This window comes from Lotus japonicus, chromosome 1 (assembly GCF_012489685.1).
Source record: "Lotus japonicus ecotype B-129 chromosome 1, LjGifu_v1.2".
NCBI classification, from domain to species: domain Eukaryota; kingdom Viridiplantae; phylum Streptophyta; class Magnoliopsida; order Fabales; family Fabaceae; genus Lotus; species Lotus japonicus.
The window spans coordinates 14,565,589-14,580,265 of NC_080041.1; the positions used below are offsets into that span (position 1 = coordinate 14,565,589).

Consider the following 14,677-nt stretch of genomic DNA (forward strand, 5'->3'; position numbering starts at 1 on the left):
TACACTGACAATGAGTAAACTACCATGGAATTAAACCAAATGGAAATATGGATTAACTTTCTCTCGGTCTTTTTGGTCCACTAGCTAACAGCCCTGGTGCAGTACAATAAGTGATGATGCACCACTAGGACTGGCAAAGAATGTTACATAATTTGTGCCTGTTTGGTTTCATGTTTGTGTTGATGCCAAAGGGAAAACACATCCAAACTAAAGCAGGAGCAATATTTTGACATGTTGACACAAAGGAAAACAAACATCCCAACTCAGGGAGAAGTACAATTTTGACATGTTAACTCAAACGTGAATCGTCATTGAGTTCAACGAAAATTTCAGTATACACTTTAGTGTTTAGTGCTTCATGATTAAGTTTGGTAAACAAGCAAAATGAATGAATATTTTTTTTTTGAAAGGAATGAATACGTTATATTTAGGAACATCTCATATTTATCATGGAAGACCACTAAAAAAACACATTTTATGGATCACACATATCAAAATCCTGCCTTGCACACACAGTGGACACAGCATCCTGCAAGTGACCAGAGCGTAGGTCTTCTGGAATAGGAGCACTGAAAGCAATGTCAAAACAGTCAAATTGCTCATCACGGATTAGCACCCTCCCAGTATGAAGTGTTCCAGAGTTATCTGAAATAAAGTTTACAAATATTGAAGATGTTAACCCTATCTATGAATGTACGCACGGATAGTTGCTATAAATTTTGGTTAGGCAAAAACTCAAAAAAAAAAACTATAGATGAAGCCTCCCGTGCATTGCACGGGTACCATCCTAGTAATGACTATATATATTATGCTTTGTGACATCCGGCTGAAATCTTAGTCATCGATGTCTATCAATTACATGCTTATTGAGTTGTTTTATATTTTGATCCTTAAAAGTGGCAACTTAATTTGCTCTGATCCATAAAAGCACTCATATTCACGAATTACTGAATTACTCCCTGAATATATAAATTTATTTACAAATTCATCCAATTAACCATCAAAATCTAGTTAACATGCATATGCATGTGAGCCATCCGACATGAGTACATAACCATGTAGATTACACGTAAGTATAATCAGTGCTTCCTTATGCTGTTCCTAATCCCAATATATACACACCATTAACTTCAATTAATGAAAACATTAATTTGTGAAGACAGAAAACAGATTTGTGAAGAAATATACCTACATGCCTTTCAAAAAAAAACCTACATGAAAAACTATTTTGAGCATAAATATTCAAAAAATTCATATATGTATTTATTTATTAACTAACTAATAAATATACTTTCACAAAGCAATACTACTGTAATAAATAATATAACTAATAAATAATTGAATTCCTTAAACATTTAATCTAGAATATGATCCTTAAGCGACATATGATAAATCATTTCTTAGAAATGACCTACCCACCTAACTTTATCTACGAGAAAAAGACTATAGAAAAAGAGGCAATATCTCATTTTCTTTTCCTATGCCAGAAAGACAATTTTCTTTTGGTTATACAATGAATGGGTCTAATTTTCAACAGTATTCCATTACTTTATTTATTTAAGTCGAAAACTCCATTAGTTTATTTAATTTCCTTGTGGGGCTTGCACCCTGTGGCGGTATAAAAAGGAGTCCCCGCCGGAAGCTGTTTTCCTCCAACAACATCACCCTCCCTTTCCGTCTTCACATCCCTTTCATAACCGTCTCTTCTGTTCTCACAAAACCATCACAAAACCCAAACCTCGCCACGTGAATCTCGTGATCCACCTCGTGAGTCGTGATCATCAATTCGTGTGGCTCTCAACAATCTCTCGATCATTCGCATTAATGCCGTAACCGTTTTTTATACACACAACAAACAACACGACGTCGTTAAGCAACGATCGCAGATTCAGAAATAGAAACAATATATCTGGAAACGCGATCGGTGAAATGAGCGGGAATAAGAAGGGGAAGAAAGTGGTGGTGACGGAGGAGGAGGAGAAGGAGGACGATCAGAAGCAGATTACGACGGCGGCGGCATCGTGTTTGAGATCTGCTTCTTCGTCGTCGACGTCGTCTTCGGATGGGAGAGAATACGAGGTGCAGGATCTGCATGAACGGTTGAGATCGTCTAGAGGGAGCAGGTTCGATCTGATAGAGAAGGAGTTGGGACTTACGACTTGGAGGAAGTTCAGCAGCCAAGCGCTTCTCAATGAAATCAGAGGCTTCTCCAGAGACTTCGTTATCCATCCTGATAACAGGTAACAACGTTTGAATTTGATTAATTAATTAAACTAGTTATTAACTCTGATCTCTCATTAATTACTTGAATTTGGAGGGTAATTAGCTAATTTATTAACTGGTTGAAAATTGATGCTACACTTTTAGTTACTTAATTAATAATTACTGACATGAACATGAACATGAACATTCCTATTTTTAAAAAGGGGAAAAAATAGTTACTTAATTGCTGTCATACATGATAATAATAGATTAAAAATGGGGTAGGGTATGATTGATTGTGTGTTGTATTTCGTTGGTTGGTTGCGACTTGCTTTGGCTTTTCATGGATTGAAATGGCGGCAAGTTTGAAAGAGCTAAGAACGGCCCACTCACTCCATACGTGGCATGGGTGCTTGCTTATTTTTTGAGTGGGCCCCGCAGTTCATGTGAAGGGATCTTGTTTTGATCTGTTTTTGGCATTACTTGTCAGCCTATCTTAGTAAATCTTGAGTAATGATATAAATATTTGACCTTCGATGTTTTTTAATAATTAAGCAACGTGAAAAAAAGTAAAACCGGTAGAATTTTTTTATAGGCAATGTAAAATGAAATATATATTGAAATGAAGTAAAATTGGTACTTCAACCCAATACAATGAAGAAAAGAAAAATATAAGCTAAAATGACATAATTTCCAGTAACACTTGAACCTTGAACCTTGAACCTTCTACTATTATGTGTGTGTTTGGAAAACTTATCCAGAATCCACGTTTGGCACAGATCCACGTTTTCAGAAGCAAGAAATAGTTGTTTTTTGATTTCTGGATCCACGTGTGGCCTCTTCAGATTTGAAACCAAACACACACTTAAAATGAAAACCCACCATCATCTTGAAGGAAAGATTTTAGATAAATGTCTCATTAAAACCTTACTAGGAAAAAATCTCTTAGGAAAACCTAGTGAAGGAAAAAGAGTACAAATTTCTAGTTGAGTTTATCAAGCGTGTCATGTTTGATACTTGGGTTGTTGCGCATGAAAAATAATTTGTTGGTGAGATATACTCACTTAATGTGATATCTGGGTTTCGAGTAAATTAGTCTCATGACGATCAGTAAGGGTGAAAATAAATTAGGTTTTACTTAATAGATGAACCTGGCCTGTTATCTATCAATCTATCATAAACTTTTTTTCGATTGAGCCTTAATTTGTTGAAATTTTGGCCTAACTCGATACCTTATTTAAAGGTCTGCTTTATTATATGACATTCAAGTATACCAACAAATCTATTTGTATACATGCTAACAAACTTATAGCTAACGAGAAAAATATAATAATATCGTTATATCGTCTAAGTCAAAGTACATAAGTCATCAGTCTCTATCTATAGAGGTTTATATAGCTAAATAATTATATAGTCTAACATGATTAAACATATAAATAAGCCAATAAGTATAATTTTTTAGATATTATAATAGAAATTCAATGTAAAAATAATAAAATAAATTTATATTTTATAAATAGGCTGGGCGGCTAGACTTACAAGCTTTTTGAATGACCTAAATATGACATTTTAAACTAAAAAAACTTTTCAAAATGCCTTAGCCTTATCTATTTATTAATTTGGTCTGACCTGTCATAGACCTGATGTAGGCTAGACGCCTGACCTACTTTCATCCTTAACTGTCGGCTGTGACTGTGATGATACATGAGAAGAAAAAAAGCTAGAGTAACTTTTACTTCTTGACAATCTAATTTAGAGTTATATATTTAAAGGAGAAATATTTGTAGTTTTTACATGAAATTTAATTTATTTATTTTTCCATGAAACTGGTGGAATTTCATATCACTATGACACTATGAGTCTATGACTTTACATTCTTAAGTAATATTTAGTTTTATTTAATTTTTTCCAAAATTCGGTGCGGGTATACGTATTACTTTCGGCCCCATTTCAGCTCAAATGGTTTTTCAAAAGAGTGGGTTTTATTTAAAACATTCTATAAAACCTTCTCACTATTCCGCTAAACACAAGCTCATTCACCTGCATTTTGATAATTATAGGCTTCTGTAGTCCCGTTTGATTATGACTTATCACCTAAAACTATATGATTAATAATTCTGTGATTGTATTGAAGTTTTTCACATATGAGCGAAAATACTCCCCTCCAATATTTTCAAGATTTATTTCTTGAAAAGTTATCCTGATAAACGTTACTTCATTGTTCAAGGAAAATGGAAGAAATGAATTAGAGAGGAACGAAAACATATTTCTCAAAATCTCTTCCATCGTTTGGTGATATAGTAGAAAGTAGAGTGGATTGAAAAAAGAAAAATGGGTGAGGCTCACAAAAATAGGTTTCCACTTTTCACTCTTTTTGGAGCGTTCATCAATAAGTCAATAACTAATCCTTGTCGACAAAAAAAATGATAACCAATCCTTATACATAAATTCAGGTTCTGATTCTGGAATAATATCTAGATGTTGATGTTTTATTTTCAACATAATCAAATTCTATTTTGTTTTCTTAATGTTCTCTATTGATACTTTCAAAAAAAAAAATGTTCTCTATTGATTGTCTAGCTATGAGTGAAGTTTTTCCGGTGTGATTAACGCTTTGGTCCTTGAAATTGTAAAGGGAATTAAATCTGGTCCTTGTAAAATTTTCGCATTAAATTGGGTCCTAAAAATTGTTCTTTTAATCTAATTAACTCCTTTTGCTCAATTTTGACCGGTCAACGGTCCAGTGGCAAGCTTAGTCAGCTAAGGACGGCCACGTGGACTTTTTCACATCAATTTTAGTCCCTTGAAAAGTATTTTAATCAATTTTAGTCCCTGTTCTTCCACCTTCATCTTCTTCCTCTTCCACCTTCATCTTCTTCCTCTATAACTCAAATCCCATAAATTCAAAAGGAAGAACAAGGTGAATGTGATGAACATATAGTTTTTTTAGGGTTTTGAATTTCTAGATTTAAGGATTTGAGTTATGGAGGAAGAGGAAGAAGGTGGAAGAGGAAGGTGGAAGAACAAGGACTAAAATTGATTAAAATATTTTTTAAGGACTAAAATTGATGTGAAAAAAATTCATGTGGCCATCCTTAGCTGACTAGGCTTTCCACTGGACCGTTGACTAGTCAAAATTGAGCAAAAGGATTTAATTAGATTAAAAAAACAATTTTAGGGACCCAATTTGATGTGAAAATTTTACAGGGATCAGATTTGATTCCCTTTACAATTTTAAGGACCAAAAGAGTATTTAAGCCTTTTTTTTATTTTGAATGTATCTCCACTCTCCGGAGAGGGTTAACACGTTCGTGGTAAGGAATATCCTAGACTTGTAAATTTTTTTAAATTTTCGCATTCTCAAAAAAACATTTTCTTTCTGTGTTACATATTTTTATTTTTTTATCAAACTAAATTTATATATTTTAAATTTTTTCTATTAATATTCAGTTTTTTATTTAACATGAAAAATAAGGAATATTACCATCATTAGAATGATATTTTATTATTTATGTCACTTTGAATACGTCAAAAAACTATTTCAAATGGTCATATTTTATATCAATTTATTTTTATCATTATTAGATAACATTTTTTTATTTAATTATTTAATATTTGATTAACTAATGTAAATTAAACGGACAGGAGAGGCAAACTCACTTTAGCGCGAGCTGCGATTTAATAAACCTTAACACTAATGTTACAATTTTCCCCCTTGTTTGCCTGCTAAAGAAAATAGAAATGCATTTTTATCAAGCAGAGCATGGAAGTAATCAAATGCATGAAAAACTGTTTTGGCCATAAATTCATTCCACAATCCTTACTGCTTCAGCTCATGCTAGTTAGCTCTGCTAAGACAAGTAATATTGATAAATTGTTTGATGCTGATATTGGTGGGCACTGCAGTTTGTATAAGGCATGGGTGAAATTCATTGTGTTATGGGCAGTGTACTCATCCTTCTTCACACCATTGGAGTTTGGATTTTTTCGCGGTCTTCCAGAGAATCTCTTCATACTGGACATCATTGGGCAGATAGCTTTTCTTGTGGACATTGTTTTGCGTTTCTTTGTTGCTTACAGAGACGACCAAACCTATCGTATGGTCTACAAGCGAACCCCTATTGCTCTGCGGTAAATTTCTTCCCTTTATTTCATTCCCTCCTCCCTAATGATGATCTTATTCTTGCCATGATTCAAATGCTTATTATTCTAGATGTACTTGTATGGCTTTTGGGAATATCTGCAATTGTTTACAAATATTTTATTGGTTTCTGCTGAAATGGCACATATGTCAGCGTATTGACTTGACTTGGGTATAAAGTGCATCTTTGGAAATCCATCTACAATTGATTCGAAAGTCAAAATGAATTATGTTGACAAGCTTATGTTAGTAGCTTCTGTGTGTTAGAAATGATTATGAGCAAAGAGAAGCGGATACAAGCATGCATATGTTATGTATATAATTTTTTATTTTTAATTGATTTGTGGCTTACTTCTTTCACTTCATGCAGGTATCTAAAATCTGGCTTTATCTTTGATTTTCTTGGATGTATGCCCTGGGACCTCATCTACAAGGTTCTACTTCTTCTAGATAAACCCAAATTTATTGAGTACACCCTCCGGTCACTATTATAAGCAAAAGTTTGCTTTTAGATTCATTCAATAAATGATGTATGTGACCATTTTAATGACCACATACATCATTTATTGAATGAATATAAAAAGGTAACTTTTGCTTATAATAGTGACCGGAGGGTGTACCTGTATTGCCTACCCTGAAGAATTGTTTTGATAGTCTATAGCTTCTGTTTCTAAACATCGTTTAAAATTTGTTACTTTCCTGCTTAATCCAACTATCTAATAGATCCTGTAATTGCACTGCTTATGTGTAGAGTGTAGACTAATGTTGGCTGTGGCCTGTGGTTTTGGGACACAGCCTGTTGAGAGTTGAGACGAAGATAGGCAAATGTTACAGTAACATGTTAACAGCTTTTAGCAATTTCTTTATCATTGAAAGTTTCTAGTTCATGGTTCTTACTCTAACCACTAGGATAACCTTTCAACAGGCTTGTGGACGCAGAGAGGGAGTGAGGTATCTTTTGTGGATCAGATTATTTAGGGCGCAGAAAGTCGTGGATTTTTTATACAATATGGAGAAGGATATACGCATCAATTACATAATTACTCGGATTGTGAAACTCTTAGTGGTTGAACTCTACTGCACCCACACAGCAGCTTGCATTTTCTACTATTTGGCTACTACACTACCTGAATCTCAAGAGGGGTACACATGGATAGGAAGCTTAAAACTTGGTGATTATAGTTATTCAAAGTTCAGAGAAATTGATCTATGGAAGCGCTACACGACATCCTTATACTTTGCTATTGTTACAATGGCTACTGTTGGTAAGTTTTTGATATTTAATTTACAGAGGAAAGGTGAATTTTCATTTTGTTGGTAGTTATTGTAAGTTGTAACTCTGCCTATGCTATAGTTTGTTGCCAATATTTACATAGCCGGTAGCCAACTTAAATTTGACAAATCTTCTAGTAATGGATCAATGAGTCTTCATCTACCACTGGATAAAAACAATAGTTCGATTAAAGGATTAGAGGAAGACATAAGATTTTTTTTTGGAGAAACTATTGAAGATTTTAGTCTAAAATGGATTTAGTGAAAATTTGGTTGGTGTTAGAGCCTAATTGGATGTTTACTCGCTGCAACCAACTCTACCTAGTAGGATAAGTCTTAATTGTTTTTTTTTTGTCGTTTGTAATGACAGAATTCTAATGATAAACATGTCATAGTCGCTTGAGATTCAATCCTTTGAAAAATACATTTTGTGAACCTTAGTTCATATTCATTTCTGAAACATTTGTTACCATGTCAGTACATGTTAGAAGTTTGACATGGTTAGTAATGTATGAATGAACTGATAGTTGTCAGAACCTCTTCTATGAGTTTCTGGACTCATCGATCATATTTGGTAGTAAATGTTATTATTGTTTAGAGTTTAGACCTTCTAGACTCATATTTTTTTTCCCAAAGATCTATATAATTTTAGATTGCTTTCCAAATTGTGTACTATATCTTTTCTCTTTTGAAGCTCTTCTGAATGAATAATCTTTGTTACTTTCTTTTTGTGTCACAGGCTATGGAGATATACATGCAGTAAATTTGAGGGAGATGATATTCATAATGATATATGTTTCATTTGACATGATTCTTGGTGCTTACTTGATTGGTAACATGACAGCTTTGATTGTCAAGGGATCAAAGACTGAAAAGTATAGGGACAGGATGACAGATATTTTGAGATATATGAACAGAAATAGACTAGGAAGGGATGTCCGTGAACAAATTAAAGGCCATGTGCGCTTACAGTTCGAGAGCAGATATACTGATTCTGCTCTCCTTCATGAAATCCCCATGTCTATTCGAGCTAAGGTAAAAAAGAGAGAAGGGTTTGAACCTCATTTATTGTCTCAGTTGAAAAATTCATCATCGTATTTTAGGTATTCTGCTTTTGTAGTTATTTTGTAACGGTCTAATTACCTTTTGCAGATATCCCAAACATTGTATTTGCCTTACATTGAAAAGGTTTATCTTTTTAAAGGCTGCTCTTCAGAATTCATCAATCAGATTGTAAGTAATAACTTTCCCATTGCCTAGCATATCAATGTGAAATGGTATTAATATTAACAGTATTTTAGATCTGCAAAGCTATCTTTTCCTTTTAGGATTTGATCTATATTCTACAGATTACAAGTAATTTATGTTCCCTTGATCTTTTCAGGTAATTAAGCTCCATGAGGAATTCTTTCTTCCGGGGGAAGTTATAATGGAACAAGGAAATGCTGTAGATCAACTATATTTTGTCTGTCATGGTCTACTGGTATGATTTTTTATTTTCGCAACCACTTATGCTATTATTCAATTTCTATTCTTTACTCCTTCCAGGTTTTTGATATTTTTAGTTATAGCTAGTGACTAATTCGAATTATAAACATGCTGGTATTATACCTTTTAACACCTGTGACTTGCTGTGTGTTACACTGCTAAATTTCCTTACTTCTTTATGCTATATTCCTTTAAGAAAAACTATTTACTAGAACAGAAGCTCTCAGAATCTAATAAATGTGCTTCATTTTATCTTCAGTAGGTCATAAAATAGTATGAATTCTAGAACTGCTTTGAAATTTATCCATATAAGATAATTTTACTTTTTTTATTGAATGCGGGAAGCTATTTCTATGCAGGAGGAAGTAGGCATAGGTGAAGATGGGACTGAAGAAACTGCTACACTTCTACAACCTCACTGTTCATTTGGAGAAATATCTATTCTTTGCAACATTCCTCAGCCATATACTGTTCGCGTCTGTGAACTGTGCAGGGTCCTGAGGCTTGATAAACAATCATTTACAAACATCTTAGATATATATTTCTATGATGGAAAGAAAGTAATGGGCAACCTTTTAGAGGTAATAATGTTATCCTCCCTTTAGTTGAGTATGTGACCTGAAATAAAAATGCATCATGTTTCTCTGTAGTTGAACATGGCAAGGCATGGATGCAACAAGCTACACATTTTAGGATTATATAATCATGAGACAACTAAATACTTCATGTTTTGTAGGGAAAAGAGTCTCTTCGAGGCAAGCAATTGGAGTCGGACATCACGTTTCATATTGGAAAGCTAGAATCTGAACTTGCTTTGAAGGTCAATAGAGCAGCTTTTGATGGGGATCTGTATCAGCTAAAAGGTTTGATTCGAGCAGGAGCTGATCCTAACAAGACAGATTATGATGGAAGATCACCTTTGGTGAGGAGCTTGAAACTTCTTAAGATTTCTTTCTTTCAATCAATTTATTTCTCTTCATCTATAAAGTTGCAAGTAATTAACAGTTATGCTTTAAATAAGGGTTCTGTTATGAAAATGCTTGCCTGATTTTTTTTGTTTTCCCCAATAGCATCTTGCGGCATCTAGAGGATATGAAGATGTCACACTTTTCCTTATTCAAGAAGGTGTAGACGTCAACATCAAAGGTAATTGCCTAGCTAAGAGTCCGTTTGATTGCGGACCAAAAAAAAAATATTGGAGGTTATCTAGAAGCTCCAATAAGCCCTCGTTGGTCTGTATCCAAACGCGCTCTAAATATTCATTGTTACGGGACATTTTAAATTTTAGCTGACACAAACATCATTTATGTGGTAATTTTATAGATAACTTTGGGAACACGCCCTTACTGGAAGCAGTTAAGAATGGGCATGATCCGGTTGCTTCTTTACTTGTAAGAGAAGGGGCCGCGATGAATATAGAAAACGCTGGTAGTTTTTTATGTACAGCCGTTGCAAGGGGAGATTCAGATTATCTTAAAAGGCTTCTATCTAATGGGATGGATCCAAACTTGAAAGACTATGATTACCGAACCCCACTTCATGTTGCAGCAGCTGAAGGTTTATACTTCATGACAAAGTTGCTCTTAGAAGCCGGTGCCAGCGTTTTTATCAAAGACAGGTACTGTTTCATTACTCATTTTACATGTTCATGCTGAGATCACTAGTGTCTTCAAGTAGGAACCTTTTCATCCTTGTTTTCACCATTGAAGTATAATGTTTCTCTCTCCGTTTTCCATGTTGTCCCTGATTTCAAATATGAACTGAACTCTTAAGAATACAATATCTATTTGTTGTTTCTTTCCTTTTCATATTATGTACTCTAAAGTCAGAGCCATAACTTCTTTCTATCTGCAAAACAGATGGGGAAATACTCCTCTTGATGAAGCTCGGATGTGTGGAAATAAGAATCTGATCAAGCTATTGGAAGATGCAAAATCAGCTCATTTGTCAGAATTCCCATGTTCCCCTCATGAATTACTAGGTACTGACATGCTGCAATAGCCTTCTTTTAGTTTAGTAGGAAATGCAATAGAATTAGAATAGGCTATATATCAATATACAGAGAGTATCTCTTAATCTACTCCTTTTCTCATCTCTCTAGTCATCTTCTCTCTTCTCACTTTTGTCAACATGCGCCAAATTTTGTTTTCTCTTCATGTTAAATTTTAAACTAAATATTAAAATTAGTCCCTAAAAGATAGTTTTGGTCATATTAGTGTTGAATGTTAGAAGATACTCCTATAGGATATTGTCTCTTGATGTTTAAGCAACTATATAAATGGTTTGCATCTAGCTCCACCACTTGCATCTAAAACTAGCAAGTGTAAAAATAAATTTCCAATGTGATTTGCACTTCCTTTTGTTATGTCTGCTAACTCAAATGTTAATTTGACCTACCATTTTCAGATAAAAAGCATCCAAGAAGTTGCACAGTGTTCCCTTTCCACCCGTGGGATCCAAAAGAACATAGAAAAAATGGAATTGTGTTATGGGTTCCGCAGACCATTGAAGAGCTAATCAAAGCAGCAGCAGCAGATCATATAGAATTTTCTTGTGATTCTTGTATTTTATCAGAAGACGCTGGTAAAATTACTGATGTGAACATGATTAAGGATGGTCAGAAGCTGTATTTAGTCCATGAAACGCATTAGGCAGTCATATTATGGCTCTTATACAACCATTTCATAAGAATTAAGTTTCATTCACACTCCTATATTTAAGTGGAAATGGTGGGGAGACGAGAGAGATAGGAAGAAAAAAGAGAGAAAGTAAGAAATGTGATAAGTGATATGATTGAAAGAGAAGAGAGAGATAGAAAATAAAGGTAGAAATGAAGTGTGAGTGTGAATAAATGTGGCTTCTTTTGATGTGTTTCACTATAGAAATGAACACATTATTTGATCTTATTAAACGGTATAGGTGGAGACAGATCCTATCAAATTGTATACACCAGTAATTAAGGTCAAGTGATGTGCTTTGAGGGCAGTACAAAATGATGCATGATATCAATACAAGATTGGGTTGTACCTTGTAAGTATCATCAAGTTCTTAAGCACTGTTGTTGGACAAATCTAACCCTTTGTAATCATTCTTTTTTGGCGGAAATTTTAAATTTGCGCTAACTTAAAGATTGAAGGAAAGAGGGTAACTCTCCTAATCAAACCTCATCAACATGGGGTAGAGAGTATTGTACAAGTAATGAGCAACTTCATTAGCATCTCTTAATACATGCATAAAAGAAACATTTGCAAAAGACCCAGCAAGTTTAAGAATATTATTCAGACCTGAGTAGTTATTAGGACACTGCTTGTTTATTCAGATTCAATTTTAACTTTGGAATCCATGTTGCCTAAGCATCCGTAACCCAAAATGCACAGCCCTTGCCTCACCAAATTCTGCACCAAACTCAGCTTATGACCCCAGTTACTGAGAGTTTAAAAGAACATCATAGAAGATATATATTGACAAGTCAAATGATGATTTTTTTATTAAAAAATATGTTTTTAATTTGGATAATTTATTAATCTACTTATGACATCCCTAGCAAAATCTCTACAGAGGGCAAGTATGATCCTAGTGCAACTTTATTTCAATCTTGTTTGGAAATTAGTCTTTCAATTTTTTAAAGCAGGGTCCCTTTCATTCTGTAAGAGGCAAACACTTGAATTCCTTGGATGTTCAGATTGCAGAAGTTATTTGATGGTTCAGGGTTAGAACCAATTTAACTAACTTGGGGCTCTTATGAAGTGGAACTATGGGGCTTTGGCGTTTAGTTTAATTTTTTAACTGAAACTTTGGACTTTTGAACTGAAATTATTATAGCCATGAGTTTGATTTTCATTTGGGGGTTAGTTCGATTTCCTAAGGCACATGACATCCCCCTCCAGAAGGGATCTAATGATCCAAAATTGATTCAAAGAAGAACCTAGAATGAACCTTCTCTCTTTCAAGAAGAGTGGGGGGAAAGGACTCTTCGTAATTGAACTATTTGCATCAATAATGATAAACCAATTGATTAATCAGTAATTATGGTTGCTTATATTGGGTGTGAGACAATAAGCTTATAATAAAGGACAAAGAGGTCTTATAATACGGGATAGAGATAGTATGTTATTTGGTTGTTTGCTGGGGTCATGATCAGGTTCAGTTTGGGTCTAAAATACAGGTCTAAAACTCTTTTTATTCTCTTAATTCCTCCTAGTTTTGCTTTCTAATCTTTCTTTTTGGTGGTTTGACTATATTGATTGATATTTGAATTTTTCACTTTAAGATCTATTTAAGTTTAGTTCACAATTATAATTGACATCTTTCTGCTAATGATTTCTTTTCATATCCTTATTTCCTCCGAAAATGTCTTCTTCAACCATTTCTACGGACCATAAGACCTTTCTTTAGGAGTTGTTGGACAATATTACCCTTATTTAATTATGAAATGCCACATTAATTATATTCTACCATTTTCACTCTCCATGACTTGCCATTACATTAAAAACTAGAGTATCTATCATTGTCATGTCAAAGATACAATGGAAAATTTAATTTACAATGTGGCATTCCTACTTAATTCTCATGCTTAAACTATTTCATCATAGTCAGTCACATTGGTATGACCTACAGAAAAAATTTCAGACTTAGTAGGAGAAGAGCTCATTTGGTGGCTTAGTTAGGAAATCCACGCTGCCTTCCAACCACTTGATAACCTCTCTCATAGTAGGTCTATCATATGGAGACTTTTGCGCGCACCATAAAGCTATGATTGTCATTTTCTTTAATATCTCTTTGTCATTTGTTGTCATCCCCTCATCTGGTCTTAAAGGAATACCAAAGCTATAAACATCTGCTTTTTCTAAAATTCCATCAAAACGATTTTTATTCGCCACTTCCAGAGCTACATATCCCGAGGTCCCTTTAGCATTAGACACGGAGAAATAGGTCTCATTCTTGGCACACAGATTGGCAAGTCCAAAGTCAGACATCTTAGGAGATAAGTGTTCATCTAGAAGTATGTTTTCTGCTTTGATATCCGAATTAATGATTTTGGTTTTGCATCCTGAATGCATGTAATCCATACCTCGAGCAATTCCCATTGCGCATGATTGTATACAAATCATTCATGCTCAGGGTGAATTAGTTGCAGGTCCATCTATGTATATAATTGGTCTCCGAAAAAAATCATATATCATAACTCTTATGGAGCCTTCAAAATAATATCCTAAAAGAAAATACATGCGGAATAATTGACACACCAAAATTGATAATGGAGTTCAGTTAATACTGCCTACGTCTCCAGACTGCTACAGATCCTATATTGAAAGGGAAAATTAAACTGTTTACAAAACACTCACAACTCACAACCCAATTCTGCCCATAAACAAAACTATTTTCTCTCCTTTTACTTCTTGTTGGTTGAATTGATATTTTGTTGTTTTGCCTATGCAACAATTTATAAGAAATGTGAGAAGCTTGACACCATCGCTTTTGTCTCCTATAAAATTGCTACTTTAATTATGTACTGGTGATCCTAAGAACTAGGAAATACTAGCCATCCATTCATGTATAACCTACAATCTCCCA

The 14,677-nt window shown here is 34.1% G+C and overlaps 2 protein-coding genes across 2 annotated transcripts; one reads left to right on the forward strand and one right to left on the reverse strand.

Moving 5' to 3' along the window:
• Positions 1 to 1,521: 1,521 nt before the first annotated feature.
• LOC130733772 (potassium channel SKOR-like) lies at positions 1,522 to 12,143 on the forward strand. Its single transcript, XM_057586030.1, has 13 exons — positions 1,522 to 2,240; positions 6,109 to 6,333; positions 6,714 to 6,777; positions 7,269 to 7,608; positions 8,355 to 8,650; positions 8,768 to 8,848; positions 9,000 to 9,098; positions 9,463 to 9,684; positions 9,840 to 10,025; positions 10,174 to 10,249; positions 10,427 to 10,721; positions 10,963 to 11,084; positions 11,510 to 12,143. The coding sequence occupies exons 1-13, from the start codon at positions 1,930 to 1,932 to the stop codon at positions 11,752 to 11,754; spliced, it is 2,562 nt and encodes an 853-aa protein (XP_057442013.1). The 5' UTR covers positions 1,522 to 1,929; the 3' UTR covers positions 11,755 to 12,143.
• A 1,591-nt stretch (positions 12,144 to 13,734) lies between these two features.
• On the reverse strand, positions 13,735 to 14,190 carry LOC130727788 (LEAF RUST 10 DISEASE-RESISTANCE LOCUS RECEPTOR-LIKE PROTEIN KINASE-like 2.1). Its single transcript, XM_057579040.1, has one exon. The coding sequence runs from the start codon at positions 14,188 to 14,190 to the stop codon at positions 13,735 to 13,737; it is 456 nt and encodes a 151-aa protein (XP_057435023.1).
• Positions 14,191 to 14,677: the final 487 nt, after the last annotated feature.

Excerpts from the sequence above, each read along its gene's own strand:
- LOC130733772 (XM_057586030.1), top strand. The coding sequence starts at position 1,930 with ATGAGCGGGAATAAGAAGGGGAAGAAAGTGGTGGTGACGGAGGAGGAG. Across the intron at positions 2,241-6,108 it reads GTTATCCATCCTGATAACAG|TTTGTATAAGGCATGGGTGA; the intron begins GTAACAACGTTT and ends TGGGCACTGCAG. Across the intron at positions 9,099-9,462 it reads TTGTCTGTCATGGTCTACTG|GAGGAAGTAGGCATAGGTGA; the intron begins GTATGATTTTTT and ends ATTTCTATGCAG.
- LOC130727788 (XM_057579040.1), bottom strand. The coding sequence starts at position 14,190 with ATGGGAATTGCTCGAGGTATGGATTACATGCATTCAGGATGCAAAACC.